At 42.9% G+C, this 17,705-nt stretch overlaps 3 protein-coding genes across 4 annotated transcripts in view; 2 read left to right on the top strand and 1 right to left on the bottom strand.

Annotated features, from left to right (window-relative positions):
• Positions 1-362: 362 nt before the first annotated feature.
• LOC310796542 (cytochrome P450 3A30-like) lies at positions 363-7,661 on the bottom strand. The gene is made up of 13 exons (XM_083658747.1): positions 7,579-7,661; positions 6,915-7,011; positions 6,153-6,202; positions 5,448-5,547; positions 4,673-4,792; positions 4,422-4,507; positions 4,195-4,337; positions 3,973-4,097; positions 3,776-3,851; positions 3,093-3,253; positions 1,623-1,849; positions 912-1,074; positions 363-788 (listed from the first exon to the last, which is right to left on the bottom strand). The coding sequence occupies exons 1-13, from the start codon at positions 7,647-7,649 to the stop codon at positions 714-716; spliced, it is 1,494 nt and encodes a 497-aa protein (XP_083514873.1). The 5' UTR covers positions 7,650-7,661; the 3' UTR covers positions 363-713.
• A 248-nt stretch (positions 7,662-7,909) lies between these two features.
• Positions 7,910-11,409, top strand: mrpl57 (mitochondrial ribosomal protein L57). 2 transcript variants are annotated; one of them, XR_014553679.1, is made up of 3 exons: positions 7,910-8,047; positions 10,323-10,746; positions 11,256-11,409. XR_014553679.1 is itself a non-coding variant. In XM_083658751.1 (2 exons), exon 2 carries the CDS (start codon positions 10,346-10,348, stop codon positions 10,655-10,657), a length of 312 nt encoding a protein of 103 aa, XP_083514877.1. In that variant the 5' UTR covers positions 7,910-8,047; positions 10,323-10,345; the 3' UTR covers positions 10,658-11,409. The 2 variants fall into 2 exon arrangements, 1 of the variants encoding a protein (XP_083514877.1); XM_083658751.1 differs by having other exon boundaries at positions 10,323-11,409.
• A 1,250-nt stretch (positions 11,410-12,659) lies between these two features.
• kcnh1a (potassium voltage-gated channel, subfamily H (eag-related), member 1a) overlaps positions 12,660-17,705 on the top strand; it is a gene marked incomplete at both ends in the record, with an annotated part of 48,293 nt that continues 43,247 nt past the window's right edge. Inside the window, one exon of the mRNA XM_083658518.1 lies at positions 12,660-12,732. Within this exon, the coding sequence (XP_083514644.1) occupies positions 12,660-12,732 (73 nt within the window). The remainder of the gene's footprint in view (positions 12,733-17,705) is intronic.

The raw sequence follows: 17,705 nt of genomic DNA, 5'->3' as shown, positions 1-17,705 counted from the left end.
GTCTATATATAATGTGTGTGTCTCGTTTAAAAAAAAAATGATCCAAATTCATGTCCTTTTACATAATTTCAGAAGAAATCACATCTCTTCTCAGCCCATGGAGAAGACAGATGTTATGCTGGAAGAGCACACAACAGCCATACATCAGTGAGGAGATGTGTATGTGGTGATGGATGTGCCATGGCTTGCCTTTGTGCATGGTAGCAAAAGATAGGCAGCCAACCTCATTCTGTGCATGTAGCATTGAGAGATGATTACTCATGGAGGAAACCCTATTGGATCCCACCCCCCAAAAAAAAAACATTTATTTGATTTGATTTATTTATTTGCACAGTTCAGTTTCCTCATTAAAAATTCTCTCTCAACACTGTCTATAAAACTCTATTTGTTGATGTATGTTCCTAGATACTTAAAACAGCCAAGTGTGTCCACAGACTGCTTAGTTTTGTCAACACTGATTAGCAAGCAGCTGCATTTACATCAATGTTCCAACTTGGAAACCTGGGTAAAGTCATCAATCATGCTTATAGAATAGAGCGACTAAAGCCATGTCATCAGCATATTGATGAAGCTTAACATTACTATCCTGCAGTTTTCTCCTTGGGTACACAGAATGACACCATGCATATAAAATGCCATACATTCTAAAGCCAGCAAACTGGAAATGGACAGGATTTCATTGGCAAGATGTATCTAGAGATGCTCCGCCTTGGCTACTGTTCTCTGGGAACAAACTTCAGCTTTATTGGCTGTTTGGGCTGGAACATCATATTCAACTCCAAAGGAATCTAAGGGGGGGGATATATAAAATAAGTCACAATGATAAAAGTAATATGTCAATGTGTGTGTGTGTGTGTGTGTGTGTGTGTGTGTGTGTGTGTGTGTGTGTGTGTGTGTACCGTTAGGCTTACCACAGTCTCTTTGCAGGTTTCCACATTGTAACGCTGCAGGAGATGGACCAGAACCATCTTCATGACCATGAGAGCAAAGCGCATCCCAACACAGTTACGAGGACCAAGTCCAAACGGCATGTACACATACGGGTTCACTTCCTCCCCACTGTCCTTACAGAACCTGCACAGACAGATGGACACAGACACAGACCACATGAACACACTATTAGACACGGGTGCAAGCAAGACATTAACGAGGGCCCCGGCACTGGATCACCTAAATGGATTGGAAGTTGGAAACCCTCATTCATGTTTTGCTTGCACCTGTGTTACGTCCTGCCTTTTACACACAAAATGGGTGAATTGGGTGGGAAGTGAAAAAGGAAAATGGGCTCCCATCCAAGGACTAACCAGTCAGCCCTGCATTAGCTTCCCCCAACAAGCCATGGATGTAATGCAGGAGCCTTCTAGAGGCCATCTCACTAAGCGGTACATGATGCCCTCAGCTGCGTTGTGGGAAAAACAATGCAGTATGTTGTATAGACCCTTTTCGCAGGGGCCATTTTGTGTCGAAAAGGCAGAATAAACACAGGTGCAAGCAAAACACTAATGAGGGTTTCCAACTTCCAATCATGGAAGATGGAAACCCTCATTAGTATGTTGCTTGCACCTGTGTTTATCCTGCCTTTTCGACACAAAATGGCCCCCGTGAGAAGGGTCTATTGATACCTCTCTGGCCTGAAGACCTCAGGCTCACTCCAGTAGTGTGGGTCTTTGTGCAGCAGGTACACAGGGACTCCAACCAGGGTTCCTTCAGGGATGGTGATGCCGTTGATATGGACCGTTTTTTTGCACACCCTCTCGAGCCGAGGTGAAAGGGGAGTTAGACGCATCGATTCAGATATCACCTTGTCCAGGTACTCTAGACCCATCAGACCCTCGTATGAAACGGGAGCCTAGAGGCAAATGGTAGAGTAGGCATCAAACACAAACCCAAGCAGATAAGTATAAAAAACTATCAAATAATATACTTGCTGTGCTACTGTATGTATAATATCGTTCAATTGTAAAAGCTGTTTGATGAACCTGGGACCAAGCTGAACTATTGATAATGCATTGTAAACTCTACAAAATACACACATTTGTCAACCAAGCTGAACTATTGATAATGCATTGTAAACTGTATAAAATACACACATTTGTCACAAGTCATTTGGACTGTCTACAAGGGGTTTAGAAAGAAATTCTCCAGATATACATTCAGATATGAGTAATTCTGCTAGCAAGCTGCACTAATTAGTACTTTGCATTCCTCCAACTAAGTAAATAATTTTGAGCCTGCACAATTCTCATTGACAGAGACACACTGTTGCCCATTTACATGAGTGTAGTTTGCCCTCTAGCGGTACTATACTGCCTAGACATTACATCGTTCACAACGCCACATGCACACACATAATATGAATGTATGTGTGTGCGTGCATATATATATATAGAGAGAGAGGGGGGGGGGGACTGAGGAGAGAGAGAGGAGAGGGAGAGAGGGAGACATTGTGCACACGCCAATAGGGCAGGCAAGGCCACACAGCAGCCAAGCTGTGGATGTGAGCTACCAAAATTAATTTATTCGAAGAACAACTTTAATATTTATCATGCTTTATGGTCTAATTGTTCATGTATATTGTTTACAATTAGTACTTTGAAGAAGTTCACCTGACCTCTGACCATGTAACCACAGCTGTAACCCATCCTGCATAATTGCATTGGATTTGTATCATGTGACCTCAATGTATGTATTTAAGATGGCGTCTCACAGTCCTTTTGCCAGTCTGATGAAGAGCTTTGATGCTCGAAACGTCACTTTTTGGGTGTTCAAATAAAAAACACTGAAACGGGAGCCCACGCAGTGTGCGAGCTTTTTATTCATTTTGTACTACTTGTTCACCTTGGAGCTCGGCACGTGCCCAATCTGGTTTTGGATGTGCGTGTTTTCTCTTTGATAACGTGAGCTGCAGGGCCAGCTCAGCGAGCCGCAGGACAGGATCGGCGAGGCCGCGCAGCGGGCGAGCCTAGGAATCGAGCGCGCGAGATGCCTAGTACTATAAAGAACCGAATTAACTTCAGCTATAGAAGGTGGCCCCATATAGATAGAGCAGGAACACAATGACACAAACAGCAGCAAATAACATGCAGAATTACTTCTCTTGGTAGGTTGGCATCTATTTCTTCCATCAAGGTCTGCAATGCGTCAGGGTTGATTGCCAGATTATAAAGGATATAGCTCAGAGCGACACTGGTGGTCTCATAGCCACCGAAGATGAACATAAAGGCCTGGGAAAGGATCTCATGATCAGTCATACCTGCAACACAAATAAAACAGTCAGTAAAGCAAAGGTAAAAAAAAACCCCATTTTGGACCAAATTCAACATGGCGGAAAAATGATGGGCAGAACTGGGAGTGGCCTATATGGATAGGAAAGGAATCCAGCAATCAAGGAATTGTGTTCCTATGATCTACAGTACAGACACTGAAGTTATAGCCTTTTAAATCATTTCAAATTTTAATTTAAAGACCCCGTAAAGTCAAAAAAATATTTCTTTCTTCTTATTCCTACAGGTGGATGTTTGAGCTTCACTGCGCAGAATGATGTCTGTGCAGAGTTTGACACGAGGAGGCTGAAAGTGGACAGTTGACCAAACTTTGGAAGTCAATTATATGAAATACATTATATGTTCCCTGTCTCCTTGCACGGTTCCTCTGTGGGAGGCACTAAGACGCAAGGAAAAGATGCGAGTGAGGTATGTCTCCGTTCTTCCACTGAAGCAAGACTGAAGCAAGATTCAAAATCATGAACATGATGATGATGATGAAAGTGTCATACCTTTACTTGGCTGCTCAGCATTTTGCATCTCTGGGATCTCGTTCTGAATCATCACCTGAAGGAAGTCTGCTCGACTCTAGATCGCACAGTCGGATTCATTCGAAGGTGTGAGTAAAGATCAGATTTTTGTGGCTGTAGCTTGCAATTCATTGCTTGTTCTGTCATGTCTATGCAGTTGGAATAGATGAAAAGCTTACGGATTCATCTGCACAATGCTGTTCTTTAAACCCCTTAATAATGTCGTAGAAGAAATCCACACTGGCTCGGGCGAGCATTTGATAGTCCAAGAGCTTAAACAGACGGCTCAGGAAGGGGAGAAAGACTGAAAGGAGAATAAAGTGTTATTTGAGTTTTTATCGACCAAATGCACATTTACTAGTGGTACCAAAATGCTGCCTTGAATAATCAAGAATACATACATAATACCATAAAAGGCCACATTCTGAAATTGAAAATCTTCTTGAGATGAACAATGAGAGGATCATCGGGATTGTTCACGGAGTCCGCGTCAACGCTGAAGGATGCGCTGGTCACCACGTCTAAACTGTAGGGCGCCACAAACCTACGACAAAATGATTTGATGATCATTTCTTGACCTGACGAACAATGTCATCATACGGTTGTGTGTAACAGGCTGGCTACGTACACTTTAATATCGACAGATTCCTCCAAGTTTCTTTGTCCTAGGCTCCTAATGAGTCGGTTTGCACAGCGCTCTACAATGGGAAAGACCTGTAAAAAAAAGGGGGGGGGGGGCGTTGTACTTTAACGTCACGTGTGATATTAAATTAAACATGTACTTTGCTACGATGAGGGTCTCCGCAATTTGTGTATGTACGTGCCAAAGTGATGCAGTTTTGTTGTCTATTGAGCTCCAGATACCGGTATGATGAGTACCTGTTTCATCCTGCCGCTGGTGAAGCACGGAGATACAGTACTGCGAATTCTTTTCCACTTTTCGTCTTTAACATTTGTAATTGCATCTGCCATAGGCCCTGCCAGGGCAATAAAATCCTCCTGTGAACATGAGTACAATGAAGGGTGAAAGACCACTGACTGAATGTTAGATTGCCAGTTCAGCCGGCGAGCCAGCGGGGGGGCGCTATGCCCGGAGCATGCTCAATTTCTAGTAACTATAAACAGAGTATTAAATAATTGTAACTCAGGCTTGGTTTAAACAGTGAAGACACAAAACGCACCCTGCGGTGATACTGATCCCTCTTCAAATTCCCATTTTGATAAATAGTATTTATGTAAAGCAATTGCGTGTAACTAGTCCCAAAACATCTGCTTCTCTAGTATCATCTTTAACTTGCGTGTCTTTTTAATTTCCTTCACCATCTGTGTGTGCTGCACGTGACGTGACCCCCCCAACGTTTGTTTCTGGGCTGCATAAAAGTAACTATAAATGTATAAATGTAACTTGCACTCAAGCCGCAAATAAGCAGTGTATTACACAACAATAACTAAATAGCAAACACATTGTGACATTTTAGAAGAAAACAGATTATATTCTATATATTATATTGCAAATATTCACGGTACTGAATATGATACCTTGCAATGTTTCAAATACCCTGCAATATGTACGTAATGTAATATCAGGACACTAGCCTAGTCCACAACACAAGCACACAGCACATACTTTACTGGCATGTGATGGCTCTCTTACCCTGCGGTTGGTAAACACTGAGTAGCACTCCTTCACCATAATGTCTTTAATCATCTCAGGGTCTGCCACGAATAAGACTGGTTTACGTCCCTCAAACACTCTGCACATAAAGACAAAGATGTCACAGAATAAAATATCACCCACTGATTAAAAAATAGAATGAGATGAAAAGATCTCAACTCAAAACACTGGATTTGGTTCGACATTGAACCTATTTTTCTGCCCTTGCATCCAGAGCTCTGTCAACCATTTCAGAGGAGAGAAAATGTCCTTCGGCTTTCTGTGGCGCGAATAACTGTTCACAGTCACACACATGCCATCATGTTTAATGATGGCCTATAAACTCCTAAGAACCAAGACATTGACCGGTGCAAACACTTAGTTGTGATCTCAAATGTGATCTTAACAGAGATATGAGTTGATAAAGGTAACTTACTTCTCAAATTGATTGTCAGAGCTCTTGATCAAATGTATAAAACAGTATGCTTGGTGAGTTCGTTTTTTTTTATGACCAATGAATTTACTGCAGTGCACTTTGAATTGATAAATTGGTTCTTGGCCTTTATAGCAGTAAAATTATATTAGCAGTGGAATGATCTTTAATTTAATTATAAGGACTTTTCCTTTTATAGTATATGACTGGATGACTCAAGGAACATCCCCATCAGTAGTTCGCCCAGAAGCCAGGATTAAGCGACAACTTACCCCCAGACGTCACCATACTTGCTTTGGCAATCATAGTCAAAGCGGAGTCCCTACAAGGAATTTCAGAAACAGTGTCAAAGGCTACAGTGACGTAAAACCAAACCAACAGTTATTAAGCTACATTGTAGATAACAGGGCCTTAAAACGGGGACTGACTGTGTGTACAGTAAATGGAATGTTTTCTTTCACTTTACGTCACCATATCAGTTGAGTAAGGATGGACTTCTGTCCTAATGAGGAAAAACCTTATAATCCTAAACCAGAAAATCTTAACATCCTCAGATCTCAAAACATCTGCAGCCTTGGTGCAAATAATGCTCTTATTTTGATGGATTTAAAAAAGAGGAAACATCATACAAACATCAGACATCTCTCCTCATCAGGGTGGTAAGAAGAAAGAACAATTGGGTAATAATTACAGGAGGAGGAAACACAGGTGGACCCTAAACACACTAGTGTGACTCTATGCCACATCTCAAAGTCAATGTCACCTCAATGTCAAAAATGAAACAGACCTCATCATGAAATAGCCGACATTTGGGATTAACGAGGCGCCTGTAATTGAACAGCTATACCTAACAAATGTGACTGTTTTAAAGTGAAGTGCTACTTCAAGTTGTGTGAGCCAGCCTAACTGACGGATGTGTCTCCAAATATTTTACTGTCCAACCGTGCACACAAACAGGCAACACTGATATTTGGGAGTAGAATATGGGGAGGAATTAAGGAGACCCAAAACAAATGAGATTTATGATCACTTACTTTGCGTACAATATGCAGTATATTTCCCACAAAAGGTAGTGGTCTTGGTCCAGGAATTCCCAGCTTTTTGAAGAAGTTATATGGCCAAATGCCATACCTATATGACAAAAAGAAGGAATTACCCTTGTTGATATATGTATGTGTATATATATATATATATACAGTATATGGCAGAAACACACTATCTCCAGTTAAATTATATGGACAATGGATCACAGGCTATGTATGTATGTATGTATTGTGTACACACACACACACACACACACACACACACACACACACACACACACACACACACACACACACACACACACACACACACACACACACACACACACACACACACACACACACATATATATATACATAGACAAACACATATGAAGTACATGCCCTAAAATGACTGTTTTGAAGCTCAATCGCCTTTATTTTACATTATGAAAATGATGTGCTCAGTAGGTAACGTCTATGTAACGGCTTGAGAGACAAATATGAATATGACAGATACAGTAAGACACAGCTTATAGTGAACAAAGATGAATGAAATAGACAACCTAGTAGCTTATGAGAAGTGTAAGAAACTGCCAATTAAAGTATGACTACTCACAACTTTGAGAAGTGTCAGAGAAACTGCCAATTCAATGATGAAAGAAACTATACTCACACTAACAGTAGAGTGACACAGAGAACCAGGAGAGTCCAGGTGGCTGCTGAAAAAAGAGGCAAGAAAAACATTCTGGTTTTGGTGGTGTTGTGCCGAATGAGGAAATGATTGAGAACAAGGCAAGCAGTTTCGTCTCAACACCCGGGGGTGGGAGGGGAGTAGGCTAAAGTGCATTGTGTGAAGTCCATGTGTGACAGTAAAATGTGACGCAGTCTTAAATTACCCCTGATAGACATTAAAGACTGTTATTGTTCATTTGAATTTGTACAATAAAAAGTGAAAAAACGCAGCCTGAAATGTAGTGGGCAATACTTTTTGATCCGTCCCGCGCGCCGTAGAAGACACCGGAAGTATAACGACACTCTTCTGACTCTCTCACCTTTTTCATATGGGTTTTTCTTGTCTGTTTCCTAGCATTTTTCACCGGCTTTGCTGAAAGTGAAGCAATCGATCATAGTGCGAAAGTGAGGTAAGCTAAATAACGACTCTGTTACTCTGCAAGTTATTTTTTGTCAGGAATTCCGAATGCGACTCTTTCATGGTGCCCTTGGTCAGTACGGCTAGCGTTAGCTAGCTAACGTCACCTAGCTAGCTGTATGTTGCAGCCAGGGATTACACGGCAGAGACCGGGTTTATTTTAGTCGCATGGGTTTTTTATTTCAGCAGTCCATTCATTCAAACAACATCAATGCTTCCCCTCTTATCTGCCTGGCTGCGTGTTGTTGTCTGCTGCTGTACAACTCCTGTGTTAGCTAGGCAGCTACATTCTCTTCTTCTACAGCAGGAAAAACAATATCTCTTCTTCTTCTACTCCGTTTACAACAGTTGGCACTCGCTCACCTGCACCGCCCTGTGGCGAGAATCATACAGTGCACTCTCAAACACAAAAGCACTTCCCGCAACTGTCAACTGCTTCAACTGAATAGTTTCCACAAAATCATGAACAGTAGAGAAAACGAGGAATATTACAGTTTCACTTTAACCAAATAAACAAAAATAGATGTTCTGCGACAAGTTATGTAATCCTGAAACCCCAACTAGTTGAAACTGGTAAAACTATACACAAGTGGAATAAGGTAAATAAAATAAGTTGTTGGTCCCCCCATACTAAACATAAACATTATAATGAACATAAACCTATCCCATATCTCTCAACCTGTCACATGTACAAATGAAACATCAGCTCACAGATTCGTCAGGTTCCCAGGCTAACGTTAGGTTAACCTAGTTTACTTTTGCTAAATGAAATAATTTGGTATTTTGCTTTTGCAGAAACTAACCTAGATCTCTTGGGGGAACCATAGTTGTTGTCACGGCTTGTACACACCACAGCAAAAAAAAAAAATCACGCGTTTCAACGTTAAGCCGTCCTCAGCGTGTATCCGATACACGCTGAGGACGGCTTAACGTCGAAACGCGTCCGCGTGATACTACGCTGTGCGTTGCTGTTATGAACTAATAAAAGTTCCTAGTAAAAGGACATTGGAGTGCTGGCTGTTTTTTCCCTCTTTCTATGTTCGTGTCAACACTACAGGAGCCCTCCTACCGACCAGCCAATTTCCGTTAGGTAATCTAATCTAATTCTTTTAAAAGACAAAGTTTGATGAGAATCACCGAGTTGCCTGGAAACAGAGTCCAGACGCATCCACACTGTCATCCTTTGGTGATTCCGCTGGGAAAAATAAATTGAGGTTCTGGGCTAGTGCATGTTAAACGCATGTTGAGCAATGTGTCACATCTGCCATCTTTCTGACTATCTTTGCTGTCACGCGTTCGAGGTCTGTCTAAAATGCATTGCAGAATGTATGTAGAAGACGAAATGATGCCAGTGCGCATGCGTCTGGACTCTTGTTTCCAGGCAACTCTGTGATTCTCGTCAAACTTTGTCTTTTAAAAGGGTTTATTTTGTTTTGCAGAATGAAATAATGTTGCGTTGTTGTTTTTTTACAATGCAGTAATAACAGTCCTGTACTGTCATGTTTTTTCTTCAAACGAGTGTAAAAATGCACAAAATGAAAACTATTAAGCAAGTAAAGCAACACTGGTAAGATAATTGAAGACAATGAGAGAATGTATAATAATAAGTGCTCTGTGATTCATAGGTTTCAAACTTGAACTTTCAGTGTCTATACCTACCTGCAGCATAGGCTCCATACAGCACACAATTATTTCTAAAAATAACATTTTCCCTCATAACTCATGAGGGTCCCTGCAGCGAAAAATATTGGATCCTCAGTCTGAGTGATTTTAAAGGTCTTCGGCATGAAAAAGTAGGGCTGGACAATATATCATCCATCCATAGTGCTAACTGTTGTCTTTTCCTGTTCTTTTAAAGGCTGCATTACAGTAAAGTGATGTCATTTTCTCAACTTACACCAGACTGTTCTAGCTGTTTACCACTTAGTCATTACTGATCATTATAAAAAAAAAAAAAGTCTAAATATTGTGTGAAAGCAGCAATAGTAATCCATACTATATTTGTCGCAATATGCATATTGATGTTTTGGTCAAAACTATTTTGATATTTGGCTTTGTCCATATCACCCAGCCCTCAAAAGTTTGAGAATCCCTCACCTGATATGTTAATGATCATATAAAATGCCACCAAAAGTCACGGGAGATACAGTTGATCTCTGCTCATTTACATTAACACAAAAACATGCAATGAACAAATGAGTGAATACCACTGGCATCTCTGTTTTCACTCACCTCTTTGTCGTGCTACTGTGTGCCTGCCATTCCAGACCAGAAGTAACTTGCCGCCGCCATGTTCCTGACGCTGGCCCTGCTGCGGAAAGGCATCCCGGGGAAGCAATGGATCGGGAAGAACCGCCGGCCACGACCCATCACCTGGCAGATGAAACGCAACACGCTGAAGCATCTGGAGCGCGAGGCCGAGAACGAGTACTGGATCAGCCGGCCGTACATGAGCCAGGAGCAGGAGATCGGCCACGCGGCCGAGCGCAGGTCCCAGACCTGGCTCAACTTCAAGGCGAGCAAATTCAGCAACTTTCCAGAACACAAGTACATAACGGACCACCTGAATCACCTCAGAATCACCAAGACATGGTCAAGTTAATGCGAGCAAATGGGAAAAAGCTCACTTTGATCGACATGCAGAGACTGTCTTTGTAATGCTTTATTTCATTTGTCACGGCGATGTCATTTGTCTATCCACCTTATTTTTGGCGGCCATTTTCCCTTACGTTAAGTATGGGTTCTATTTCCGGTGTAACCAATTTAGATAACCCCCCAGCCCCTGACAAAAAAAACATCTATGAGGATTTTACCCTTTTACAGCAGAGCCATTCTGCTCTACAGCCGTGTCGTTCGGGTGCTGGGATAACGTAATGCATTGTGGGTAGTCAGCTACTAACTGGCTAATGTTAGCGGCTAGCTAGCTATGTTACATGGCAGTAAAACGCCATGAAATTGATTGAACTTTTAACCATTTCGAGTAACACACATTTCGAGTTTCCATACGGACCTCCAGCGTTGGTTAGTTGTTTATAACGTGACTATATTTATAACTTTTATAACGGACTCCAGCTTCCGGTTTATAATTCGGGTCTGCAGCCAGAGTATAACAAAGGAAATGGCAAGCGGCAACAATGAGTCACGTTAAACCGGACCTTGTACCCACGCTTCTTTTTTACAGTGGGGCATTCAAAAATAAGGTGGATATATGAATGTAGACGGGTTTGCGTTTGTGAATTGATGTGCGATGGCGATGATGTGTATCTCAGCTGGAAAAGATACCCTGATAAATGATGGATCAAGTCCACAGTTGACTGTACTGTCTTTTATTTCCAGCTGTGTCACTATATTAAAAGAAAAATGGTCAACATTTTAATTGTGGTTCTGGGTCACTATATTAAAAGAAAAACGGTCAACACTTTAATTGTGGTTCTGTGTCACAGACTGAATCTGACTGCCGTCAGTGGGAATGTAAACACTATAATTGTCACTTTATTTGTATAGTCCAATTCACATAGTCAAAAGTAGTCTATAGAGTTTGTCTGGGTGAGAGTTAATCTCAGATTTGGGTTTAAGGGTGTTTTCTCACCGGGAACCATTGCTATTAGTTTTTCTTATTGAAAGACTGTGTGTATTTTGTCATACCTGACAGTTTCGACTGCTGCTTCCTGCAGTCTTCCTCAGAGACGTCACGTGATGTTGTTGTGACGTGCTGGGAACCATTGCTTTCATTCCGTTCCGTGCCCGAGTATGATTGTCCCCTCTCCCCCGCTGATCAGCTTTCACATTACAACATTTCTTCCGCGCTCGGGAACGGAACGGAACACTTGCAGAGGACACTTGCGTCATCAACTACGCCTGGAGTGTATCCTCGCCCGTGTGTGGTCTATGTGGTTTTTGGTACGGTTGGCGTTCACGTTCACAAGTGATCGGTCCCCGGGCACACCAAAGCGTTCCCCAGACCACCCGAGTGTGAACACACAACGTTCACACTCATCAAACGTTCCGGACCTGGGGTCAATTTGGGGACAAGTTACTCAGGAACGGTACCAGCTAGGGCACCAGGGCCTATTATAGTATACTAGAGATGCAGTAAATAAGACAAATTACACATTACTATGGGGGACACAGTCTGTGGTGCTCAATACTGAGTTTATACAATAAATATATTTATTTAACACATTTTTGGTTTGGGAAGTACGCTGACTTCTCCATCAGTGTAAAGTTGACACCTGGACCAACTACAGTATGTAATGTTACGCCATGTGCAGCAGATGGCGCTACACGTGTTTGTAATGGTTGGTGTATGGGAGCAGCGTGGAGAGCCACAGCCCTCCTGAGCAGACCCCCAGTGCGCCCAGGCGTCGTTTTCCTCTCCTGGCTGCTGGATGCTGAGTGCTGACTGAGGTGCGTCGAGGCTCCAAAGCACCGCAGCGTAGCGCAGCGCAGCGCACTACTCTCCCTCTGGGCCCGGCTGAGTGAGCTAACAACCAGGCGCACAGCCCCCCTCACCAAGAAGCCCGTGCACCGTCTCCAAAACACGGGACACCATGACGACTGACGGCCGGAGTATTTACCCGCAGCGGACCGAGTGAAGCGGCAGCATGGCGGGGGGTCGGAGGGGACTTGTGGCCCCTCAGAACACTTTTTTGGAGAACATTGTCAGACGGTCGAACGGTAAGGGTTAGGCTTATTAAGGGTTAGGCTGATTTTTGCATAGCTAATTATGCAGCTTTGAGACAATACAGAAAATAGCCTATGGCCGGGGTTGTAGAAATGTATAACAATTCGATGTCTAATAAAGGCAACCGACCTCAGTGCGACTGCGATCTACTCGTCAGGCTAATGAGTTGAAATTGAACCAGGTGATACTTTGAATGGCCACATTTCCATACATTTAAAAGTTATGTAGGCTAGGTATGCACTTGTTTCGCCTAAATCTTGTTAGAGTAAACCTTTGATTTGGGAAACCATTGTTAATAGGCAGTTCCGTTACGAAAAAGAACAATAGGCCTAATCTTAAAATGCATTTTAAAATGTTTACAATATTACAGCAAATCTCTCTGAAGTATTTAACCTATAGTGATTTCTAGTCAGGGACACTTGGGGTTTTAGTAGTCTATGGGTTATTTCAAGCAAAATGTCATTATGAAAGCAGATTATTCTTCAGTAAAACCCAGCAGAGATGTCATGCAGATGCAAAATGAAAGTCTACAGCAACAATACAAAAAAAAATCTCCACCAAGATACAGATTATAATTCATCTCAATCATTGGTTGGTTCAGTCAGTGCCTTGTGATTTTGTAAGTTGTTAGCCTCCCAATGCAGTTGAAAGACCATACTGTTGTCAGACAAACCCAACCTCCAGCTGGACACTAATGTCGCCTTTTCTTATTTATAATGCAAACTTGGCAGCAACACATTATCTCCAGTTAAATTATATGAACAATATACCACAGGCTATGTATGTATGTATGTATGTATGTATGTATTGTATGCGCACACACACACACACACACGCATGCAGGGCCGTAACCAGACGGGCGCCGCCGAAAAAAGATTTGAGTTTTCCCCCCCCCCTTTTTTAGCCATATTTAGAGTAATATATCATTTTAAATCAACATTAGGATTATACTGTTGTGATGTCATTATTCAGTATATTCTCTTTCATGTCACCACCTGCTCAGCTCTCCTGTCAACATAATTGTAACTAACAAACACAAACTGTTTTAGCCAAATTCATATCAAAATGACACCTACAAACACAGGTACACAACCCAAGCCGTACACAACACACAAAGTCATCATCGATAATAAAAAAAACATACAGAGGGACATTTATTTATTCCTGATAGGAACGATTGAAAAATAAAATAAAATATATTATGTTGTTTTTAACTTTACACCACCTCTTTTTGTTATGTTTGGGTCATGAAACTGAAACCATGCATATAGCCACCTGCATACCTGACTTCGGGAGCTTGGCAATTGGCATCATGCATGATTACAATGAGATGCACCCACTTTAAACCTGAATAAAGTAATAAAACCACTAGTAAACCAGTAGGCGGCGCCTGGCCTGCTGTTCAGTGAGTGGCCTGGCCTGGCCTGGCCTGCAAAAAAAAAAAAAATTTTTTTTTTTTTTTTTTTTTTTTTTGCAGGCTGAAATATTAGGGGAGGTCCGGACCTCCCCGTCCTCATAGCTAGTTACGGCCATGCACGCATGCACGCACGCATGCACGCACACACACACACACACACACACACACACACACACACACACACACACACACACACACACACACACGCACGCACACACACACACACACACACACACACACACACACACACACACAAATACATCCTAGTTTTAACCTGTTAGCCACAAATCTTGGGAAGATTCATCTTTCGGTTTGTTAACCAGTCAAACAGTAAATCTGCAATTTATTCTGTCAGATTCATGGAAGTCATTTTTGGCTCATGTGTGTCGGGACAATTTTTCATTCCTGAAAACTAAAATCCTCCAAAGTGGACATGGGTGTCATGGGCTTCAGTTTTGGAGAGTTACATAATGCACATAGGCGTTTGTGCTCAACACAGATTTAATATGGTCCCCTGGCCTTTCTGTATTTATTGGATTCAGTGGGAAGTGACAGGAAAGACAGACAGGAGAAGTATGGCACTTAACAACAGGCCGTGAGCCAGATCCAAACATACATCATTGTGTGTGTGTGTGTGTGTGTGTGTGTGTGTGTGTGTGTGTGTGTGTGTGTGTGTGTGTGTGTGTGTGTGTTCCTCAGGCCACCGCGTCAGCCTGGCCCCGTTGTAAATATCTACATTACAAAATGTGTTATGACACGAGGGAGTGATTTGTTCAGAAAAGGCGACAGCCAGAACGAGGCTTTCTTTAGATGTGTGGCATCTATCTGGGTCCAAGAAGGTGTGTTACTTTCAAAAGGGAAAATCCACTCTAAAAATGTGCATAATATGTTATTCCTGTGACCTTGGGCGGTCTAGAATGGATTAGCCAGCAGTAAATCTCAGCCTAAAGCTAGAGACAAAAGAGCCAAGACTATAATCTGTGATGCCACGGAGAGGGCGCTACTTCTGCGAGGCGCGGGGATGGGGTTGGGGTTGGGGGGGGTGGGTGGGCGTAGGGGGAGGGGCATCAGGTTTTTTGCTTGTACATCAAAAATGAGCTTAATTTTATAACGTCGGTCTCACCTTCATTCATTCTCAGTGGAGCAGCATCCATCATGCTGTATGTTGATGACAGTTTTTCTCTCTCTTGTTTCTAGTTTAGACGAATCTGTTCATGTTAAATAAGCTTAACTGTGCACAAGAATTAGTACGGCAGTTCATTTCACTCTGGGGACTTGAACCACTGACCTTTGAGCCAAGCAGCTTGACATTCAATGGTAACCTGCAGTCCAATGAGTCCATGGTCTGAATAAATCACACGGAAATGATTACTATCCACATTTCCCTAATGGCAGAAAAACTGCACACTCAACTGCACAGTCACATCTGTGCATTTGAGGTTGATATGATCAAGCTCCTCCCAAAGACAGCACTAGAGAGCCAAGTCCCCGCCCACTTCCTGTTTCAGCACACGCACCAGCGTTGGAAACGGCAAAATACTTTCTTTCTTTTTTTCCCCGTTTGAATTGTGTGCCATGAAGTACACACGTGATTTTTCCTCAATTTAAAAGCTAACTTTGCAAGTCAAGAAAGCCGCAGTTTGTCGTAAAACTCAAACGTAACGTTTAGTTTTGTATGAAAGCGCTCAATCAACACATCTCTCGTCTCGCACAATATATACGTCACACCAACACTAACATAATTATGGCCTGGCGGGGGGGGGGGGAGTTATGACGTCACTTATGCGACTGGTTGTGCGTAGTCTTTCCTATTTATAACTTACTAGGCATCTCGCGCGCTCGATTCCTAGGCTCGCCCACTGCGCGGGCTCACGGCTTCACCCGCCCTGCAGCTCGCATTATGCAACTCGGCCGCTGTGTGGCCTCGCCCGCAGCTCGGCTGTCGCGTGGCCTCGCCTGCCCTATTGGAGAATGCGCAATGTCTCCCTCTCTCTCTCCCTCAGTCTCTCTCCCCCCTCTCTCCCTCGGCTCTCTCTCCCTCTCCCTCAGTCTCTCTCCCTCTCCCTCAGTCTCTACCCCTCTCTCTCTCCCTCTCCTCTCTCCCTCAGTCCCTCTCGTCTCCCTCTCTCTCCCTCAGTCTCTCCCCCCCCTCTCTCTCCTATCTCTCCCTCTCTCTCATTCTCCCTCTCTTCCCCCTCTCCTCTCTCCCTCTCCCTCAGTCGCTCTCGTGATAGTGCAACCGTTTCACCGGTTGACTTGCAGAGTGATCTTGTAAATTGACAAACATCATATATACGTGTAGCTACTTCATGACACAATTCAAACGGGATGAAAGAATTCTCGTCTCTTGCCGGTGGCTGGTGCATAAAGGGCCCCACTGGACGGGGCATGACTTGGCCTCTATATAGAAACACAAAGACAGACAGAAATAGAAACTAGCAGACAGCAATAGAAAAAGGGCCCACGTCACATGGTCTGACCCCCTTCCCAGCATGCTTTGCGGTGGCATTTCCTCAGGTTCGACGGGATCACCGCAGCAGCGTTGGAACCAGCTGTGTCACTTTATCGGTTGACACTTCCCCATCTTTTTTGTCTGACATTCAAAGATGTTTCTCACTGTTCTTTGTTAACCCTTCTGTTCTGTTTGGAACATTTTCAGTTTGGACATGGTCACATAGACAGACAGGTACTCCACTGTACAGTCGTAGTTTATAGTGCTGCTTATGCTTTCCTCCTCCTCTCCAATATCCCTCTCTCTGTGTAGTCTATCACTCAATGTTCTATACCAAATGCTGTTAATTTACAAAGCACTAATTGTCGAGATCATTTACCATAGTCAATTAACAATCCCGGGGATATCAACAATCGTAGGGTTAACGACTTCTCCTTCAGTATTATTAACACACATCGGATCATTGTAAAATAACACATTGGCATGGAACGTCTTGTGCAGTCATGTTGTGTCGACGCTATCTCATGTGCTTATAGTTGTCATTTCACTGTTTTTTGTATTTCAGAATAAAAGGTTGGCATTGTATTTTTCTGATTTCCATGGGAATGTACAATATGAACACTTATGAATCAAAATATGTTGCCTATCACGTTTCTAGACATGTTAATATTAACATTATACAGGTCATGGAGTCTTATCGACTTTCTCATGATGAAGTACGCTGGCACCTAGGGATGGGTTTGGCAGACCATAGCGTCCCCGTCTTGCAAGCGAGGCCAGTTTGAAATTTGAATCCTGAGCAAGACACTTAACCCCAACCCAACCCAAACCAGAACCCTAACCCCAACCAACCCAAACCAGAACCCTAACCCCAACCAACCCAAACCAGAACACTAACCCCAACCCAACCCAAACCAGAACCCTAACCCCAAACCAACCCAAACCAGAACCCTAACCCCAACCAACCCAAACCAGAACACTAACCCCAACCCAACCCAAACCAGAACCCTAACCCCAACCAACCCAAACCAGAACACTAACCCCAACCCAACCCAAACCAGAACCCTAACCCCAACCAACCCAAACCAGAACCCTAA

This window comes from Poromitra crassiceps (genome assembly GCF_964638095.1).
Source record: "Poromitra crassiceps genome assembly, chromosome: 22".
Lineage (NCBI taxonomy): Eukaryota > Metazoa > Chordata > Actinopteri > Beryciformes > Melamphaidae > Poromitra > Poromitra crassiceps.
This window is presented reverse-complemented; position numbering and strand designations above follow the sequence as displayed.